The following is a 7,641-nucleotide window of genomic DNA, read 5'->3' as shown; positions in this document are numbered from 1 at the left end:
TATTGTATCTCAGAAATAGACCAAACAAAAACTAACCAAAGTTTAATGAAAAATGAAACTTTTTTTTTCTGTGCTGTTGAGCAATACTTTCTGATTTTAGACTTAAGGTGGTACCCAACACCTTCACTAAAATTAATTTGGCTAGTTTAATTTTCATTAAATTTTTACAAAGTATTTACTTTGACCCTTTGACAAAAATATAAAAATTTGAAAAAATTTGAACCAACCAATTTATTAGAAAAATAAACTGGTTATATAGCAGTTTAACAAACCCTAATTTTGATCATTGAGAAGCTTAATATTCTCTTAACACAACGTAATTAAAACATTTAGCTCATTTTACAGAGCTATCTCCCTTAATATAAAAAAAATGGCAAAATACATTGTGACTGCCAATTTTTCTTTGGAAAAATGTCCCTCCCAAACAATTTGTTTATGCCTCCCCCTTTTCAAACCAAATAATTTACTAAAATCTTTACCACTCCTGACCCCCCTCCCCCCAAAATAAAAAACCAACGTGTTCTTTCAAAAAGAAAATACCATTGAAGACATTTTCTTGTTAAATGTGATCCGATTAAAGAGCCATCAATAAACTTATACACAAGTTGTTGTATAAAACTAAGAATAATGCTTGATTCAGACACTATTTTGGCCCCTTATTCCTGAACCTTCGGGCAATTCCTCCTTAAAATGAATCAATACCTTCTTCTTCTGGTATTGAACCTTAAGGTACAATTTAAGAGCAATAACAAAACTTATGCACAAGTTACTGTCCTGAAACTATATAATGCAGGTTTGAGTCCCCTTTTTAGCCCCTAATTCCTAAATGGTTGGGACCATCACCCACAACAGCAATCCTATTGTGGTTTTGAACCTTTCGTTTTAATTTCATAGAGATTCATACACTTCAACTAAAGTTATTGCCCAGAAACCAAATGTCACTGACGTGAATGTGACAGCAATATAGCCTCCAAGTTTGTTTGCAGTTGTGTATAAAAATCAATTTTAAGACACTTTTTTTAATATATGATCTTTATTTACAATGATTTTGACAGCACTGTTGTCTCCTCTCAATTTACATAATTTTGTTTGAACTTTGAACAATTCTGCTTAGTGAAATTAACAGGTTTTTCAGGTGTTAGAACAAGTACCTTAGATAGAAGTCTCTGTCTATCTAAATAGAATTAATTATCATAAATTCCATTCAAAATATTTTTTTCAAATATATCAACATGTTCTTATTACAAGAATCATCAGAGTAAAATTCAATAAGAGAAACTGTGACCCTTTTTTTTAAATTCATAAGCTTCTGTCAGTGTTTTCGGAACAATCTAAGTGATGAATGCAAGCTGTCAGACATAATATGATGTGTCATGATAAAAGTGTCCACATTATACAGGTGGTCCCTCATAAACCTGTATTGACTTATCGTCTGACACTGATACAATCTTAGATCCATCGTCACTGTATTTAGCTGACCATACCTGTAAAAACAATTTATAAATTAGAAATATTGAATGACAGAGGTCCAATTCTAAGTAAAATATAACCTATTTCAAACCCATTGTATAAAATTTAATCAACAGATGGTTAATGGTGATCTCAGAAGATGATTGGATGAGTTTAAGGGTCATAACCTTTATGAGCTCATATACATGTAATGCATCAAAAAATGCTGAAAGATGTTAATGAAATTGAAAACTTTGTGGCATTTGGAAGGCACTCAAAAGGGATTTTTGTAAAACATGAAAATTTGTTTTTTTATCATTAGAGAAAAAGATTTTTACATAGTTACTCAATGATTATTCGATTTATCCAATCTCTATAGTTAGATTATAAATTTTAGAGACTCCGACTTTAAGTATCAATGTAAGTATCTATATATACCCCAACTGGTAGCTTCATTCTTTGTACAAAACTCAGTGGATATGATACTTTTTGTATTATTTCATTTAAATTGAACTCACAACAGTAAAATTGTAAAACTTATGCAACAAATTTTATTGGCCATCGATGCAATGAACAGGACTACAAACTTCACTTAAAAGCTGTGATATATACCAAAATTAAGAAATAAGTGTGATTTGTATATGTATATATAATAATGAACAGTATCAGATTCCTAATAATAAAAATTTGCATTGATAATTTAAGAAGTGATTTTCTTCTACAAGTTTTGACATAAATTTGATTTTTTTAAAGTTTTTATTTTTTTTAACAGTAGTCAGGGATTTTCATGAATGTTTGCCAAAAGTCAGGGCTTCCCAGTAAATGATGCATGCATGTATTTGTGATGTACAGTTAATCAGTGACCAAAACAAAAACCAAAACTTAAATTCAATGAGAGCCCCTTGTTAAGGTAGATGGGTGTCTTCCTCCACCTTGGATTTGGAAATACCAGAAAACAAGGTCTAGATCTTTAAAAGAATGTGCAAATTTTTTCAAAGTAGTAGGTAATTCATGTGTAAGAACTTTAATTTCAATATACAAAATGACATGTTTTATCATATTTATGGTTGTATTTTACAAAAAAAAACAGAAAACTTTTGTCTGATTAAATTTTTTCCAACTTTGCCGCATAAGGGGAGGCAACTTAAATGCAAGGGCAGATAATTCAGATTAAGGTACTTTTACAATAGAATGTGCTAGGAATTTACCTATTTTATAATGTAACAAGAAAACAGGTCTGGTGACCCTTTTTTTCTTTTTCTTAACTGAAAGCATACTATTAAAGCTATCTTCTCATATGTTATCTCAAAATTCTATGGTGTAGTTTACGCTTTATTGCAGAAAATTGGGTTTTCCATGCATAATCTATACAAAATCTGTCAATTTTGAACACTGTGTAGCGTAAAAAAAACTAGAATGAGTCCAAAGTACACGGATGCCCCACTTGCACTATCATTTTTAATGTTCAATTGACCGTGAAATTTGGTAAAAAAATCTCATTTGTCATTAAAATTAGAAAGATCATACCATAGGGAACGTGTGTACTAAGTTGCAAGTTGATTGGACTTCAACTTCATCAAAAACTACCTTGACCAAAAACTTTAACCTGAAACTTGCACTTTCATTTTCTATGTTCAGTGAAATTGGGGTCAAAAGTCTAATTTGGCTTTAAAATTAGAAAGATCATATCATAAGCAACATGTGTACTAAGTTTCAAGTTGATTGGACTACAGCTTTATTAAAAACTACCTCGACCAAAAACTTTAACCTGAAACGGGACAGACAGACGGACGGACGAACGAACGAACGGACGGCCAGACAGATGGACGCACAGTCAGAAAACATAATGCCCCTCTACTATAATTGTAGGTGGGGCATAAAAACTGTGATCCATTCTTTTTATTGTTTGTTTTAAAAACGCATGATATAAACTACATTTTGGCAAATTCTTTAAAAAATCTATGGATTATGATTTAGACACCCCATCTACCTTAAGATTCTAATTTTGTTAGATTAAAATCTGTTTCCTATAACAGCAGATATTATAATATAAATAAAGGGAACGAAGTATACTGCTGTTCGAAATGCATAAATCGATTGAGAAAAAAACAAATCCAGGTTACAAACTAAAACTGAGGGAAACCCATCAAATATAAGTCTTAGAGGAGAACTAGGACACAACAGAAACACAACATTAAAATGTAACACACAAATAAAGGAACTATAATATAACAATGGCCATTTTCCTGACTTGGTACAGAACATTTTAAGAAAAAATTGGTGGGTTGAACCTGATCAACTATTAACCTACCTGATCTGCATGGTCATAGAATGTATGAACACACTGTCTTGATCCAGCATCCCAAATTTTTACGGTTTTATCTGATGAACTGTAAGCAAACATATAAAAAAATTCTGTGATGCAATTTTTTTTAACTAACTTTCAATGTAATAAATATGAAAGTACACATAAGGCTATTCCATTTCAAAATATCTCTACAACTAACAACAATTTTTTCTAGATAATTTTGCATAATGGTAGTAACGTGACCTTACCCAAATTGCACCTATTTTGACAGTTTTTTCACCTATGTTTTTATGATCAAGACAAAAATTTCCATTACGTGTTCATTTTGTAGCCATATCCTTCTTTATTACATAAGTTACCCATTTTGATTTTTAATCCATATTGATTTGAGAAAAGTTGGTTTGAATCGACCTACAAACTCTCCATGATGCCGTAATGAGGAGTACCCAATTATCCATGGTAAAATTCATATCATAAAAAATCAAATAACAGATGTTTTGTTTTATTTTTTCAAAAAATTTAGAACAATTTGACTTTAGTACATGCTCACTATTCATTTTTATTAAAATGGATGCTTGTAATAAATTTTTTTGTTCATTTTTAAAAGATGACTTTTTGTGAACGTCGCATGGTGTCATTTTCGTAAATTTTATTTTCCAGTAAAAGCTTCATCTGTTGATATAAACTGTGAACGTTTCGTGTATATTTGAATATATTCACTTATTCTGCAAATGTTCTGTAAGACGTGTACAATAAAAATAAAAATTATTTAGTATCAAAGTAAACTTTTAAGAATTTCTCAGCTGTTTATGTTGAATAGGTGCAATTTGGGTACTGTGACGTTTGACTGTAAAAAAAAGACCCATGACCAACATTCAATAATCAAACTTCCCTTCCTATACTCCAACATTTTCTATCCTGTAATAGGTGATTAAAAAGCTACATCTCTTTTACACATAAACCTACTTTTATCAGGCCACCCTCTAATCTGGTTATAATTGTAGAATTATCTATGAATTTTGAATCTCAACTCATGTCACTTCTCATATTAGATCAATTTTGTCTGGGTCTGATAGTGACTGTAAGTTTACAATGCTCTATAAGTGTATACAGGTTTGACTATATTTATGAAAATATGATTTCCAGTAGAGTTTAAGTTAATTTATGTAGTAATCTTGATCAATCAAAGAAACAAATTACTACTTGTCCTTCTTTTTTAACAAGAGAATTACCACACATTATACCAGTATTTCCAACATACTGCAATAGTGTCCACTGGTATTCATGGTATTATAGACAGGAGGAAACTGAGACAGAAAACTTTCAGTTAGTATCAGAATACATACTTATAAATGCAAATCTGATGGAAACTAAAACATAAAACAAACTCTACAAATTATATCTCCTCAGTGTGTACTGTGGATTCATTTTTTTTTTTTTGTGGTAACCAATATTCCTGAAATAAGGAAATTTTATATGTCAGAGGATATTTGATTTTGTGGTTATGCCCAAGTCTGCATACAAGCCTTTAGAAAATGTGTTATTCACATTACATTACATTTTCGTTGTTCACCTGTACCACAAATTCCTTAAAAATTGATATAATGGCCTTTGTTAGTCTTGTGGGACTATTAATTTTAGTTTCTTGTGTATAATTCCGAGTTTAGTATGACGTCTATTATCACTCAACTAGTATATACATATTTGTTTAGGGGCCAGCTGAAGAACTCCTTCTTGTGTGGGAGTTTCTAGCTGCATTGAGGACACAATTGGTGGCCTTTGGCTGTCGTCTGCTCTATGGTCTGGTTGTTGTCTCTTTGACACATTCTCCATTTCCCTTCTTTTTTTTCTTATTATACAGTAAATTCAAGTGAATAGTAAACATTCTGATTAAAAGATCAAACAAGAAATACTTTACCTTGAAACAAAATGTGTGTCATCTTTACAGAAGTCTACACTGAGTACCCATGAACCATGTCCTGACAATGCACCAGCCATGATAGCATGTTGTCTGCAATGTAATATTTACAATAATCAGTTTGATTGTGACAACCTAAATTCATGTGTCAATATAATGGAATTTGATGCAAGTAAGAAGTTTAGCTAGCTATAACACCAGGTTCAATCCACCATTTTCTTCATGAGAAAATGCCTGTACCAAGTCAGGAAGGTTTGATGTGTTTGAGCTTTCAATTTTGTCATTTGATTAGGGACTTTCCCTTTTGAATTTTCCTAAGAGTTCATTTTTTTGTGATTTTACTTTCATGCTCAGTTTTTAGTTTTCTATATATTTTTATTTCATACGTTTGTCTTTGTGTTGTTTTTCATTTTTGCCATTATTTTTGTCTACTTATTCTTTTGAATATCCCTACAATATTGTTCATCTCATTTATCCTAACTCTTTCCATTTGTTTTCTTTGAATTTTAAATACATATGAAACTTTTCAAATGGTCCCCTAACATGCATATGGTCAATTCAAAATTGTAAAACTTGTGTCTGATCCTGTTGTCATTTTAAACAATAAAATATCTTTTTGCAATTAATGCAAAATGATAAATTTCAATACTTTAGAAGACAAAAAAGGGGAATCTCAAGAAATTTGACCTTCTAAAGAAAATACATGAAAAATGATGTATCAAATTACATTTAAATAATTATAACATCAAATTAAAAACAAACCTGGTACTTACATTTCATAAACTTTAATTGTATTATCATCTGAACCCGTCAGAAGTAGCTGTGAGTCTGGTGAAAAACATAGAGATCTGATTGGTTTAGCATGACCTGAAAGTGAAAAAGTTAAATGTATATATTTTCAATTACACGAAACAGAATAATAAATATGTGTATGACAGAATTTCAGTGCACATCTCTATATATTTTTGGAATTAATTTCATCTTTAAGGTTGTAAATTTAGGAAGTAATTGACAATCAAAATTAAAGTTATTCAAAGTCAATCTTACTCAAAAGGATTAATTACTTGAAGGTAAACATTGCCTGAAAAGGCTGCAGACCAAGTTTTATTATCAAAATTACAGTTTATCATATCTATAACCTGAAAATTTTCAAACAAAATGTATCAGTAAAATCAGGCTTGACAAAATCATCAGCTTCTGAACGGATGATACTCTGAACAGAAAACAATCAGTTGTACCAACCCTGTGTTAATAATATCAATGTTACCTTCATAATTAAGCTTTAACTGTGCATTATTCTTCGGTTACCTTTAGATTTTTTGTAACACTTTTTACTATATGAGCATGTAAGTGATCTTCATTTTGAATAAACTTTAACATGTTCCCTTTTCTTAAGAGCATGCTGCATTTGGTATAAACAAGAAAATTTACCTTCCAATGTGTTGATAGGTACACCTTTATTTACATCAAAGACATTTACAATCCCGTCTATGGAACCACAGGCAATATACTGGCCATTTGGACTCTGAAATACAAGTTATTACAAAATAGACACATTGTCATGGTTACCGATATGCATTTGATATAGACTCATTTTCATGGTTATGCATTAGATATATCATGTATATAGACTATCTACAAGATAACTTTAATTTTCAATGAATCTACTTGAATTAGCCTTCAATTTGACATCACTGATAGATCTTTTGTACGAGAAATGTATGTATGTCATACAAAATTATAAGCCTGGTATCATTGATGAGGTTTTTTTTCAATTGTTTGACTGACCATAACATTTGAATACTAGCTAAACACAAAAAAATATGATGCTTAATTCAAAATTGCTCTGAATTTCACTTTCAACCTTTGGTTATTTTACATGTAAAAAATGAAAGCATGTTAATCTGGAGTCACCTTCATCAGCAGTGCTCAAAGCAGAATATTTGAAAGCCAAGGATGTATAAGT

General features: G+C 30.7%; 1 protein-coding gene across 1 annotated transcript in view; it reads right to left on the bottom strand.

The window, feature by feature from the left end:
* Positions 1–1,014: 1,014 nt before the first annotated feature.
* The window catches only part of LOC143052131 (uncharacterized), a 20,164-nt gene continuing 13,537 nt past the window's right edge, over positions 1,015–7,641 (bottom strand). Inside the window, exons 7-11 of the mRNA XM_076225093.1 lie at positions 7,107–7,200; positions 6,449–6,542; positions 5,676–5,768; positions 3,761–3,839; positions 1,015–1,484 (exon numbers count right to left, since the gene is read on the bottom strand). Of these exons, the coding sequence (XP_076081208.1) occupies positions 1,392–1,484; positions 3,761–3,839; positions 5,676–5,768; positions 6,449–6,542; positions 7,107–7,200 (453 nt within the window). The 3' untranslated portion in view covers positions 1,015–1,391. The remainder of the gene's footprint in view (positions 1,485–3,760; positions 3,840–5,675; positions 5,769–6,448; positions 6,543–7,106; positions 7,201–7,641) is intronic.

The sequence above is a fragment of the Mytilus galloprovincialis genome, chromosome 11 (assembly GCF_965363235.1).
Source record: "Mytilus galloprovincialis chromosome 11, xbMytGall1.hap1.1, whole genome shotgun sequence".
Classification (NCBI taxonomy): domain Eukaryota; kingdom Metazoa; phylum Mollusca; class Bivalvia; order Mytilida; family Mytilidae; genus Mytilus; species Mytilus galloprovincialis.
The sequence above is the reverse complement of the archived record's forward strand: the minus strand, read 5'-3'. Positions and strand labels throughout refer to the sequence as shown.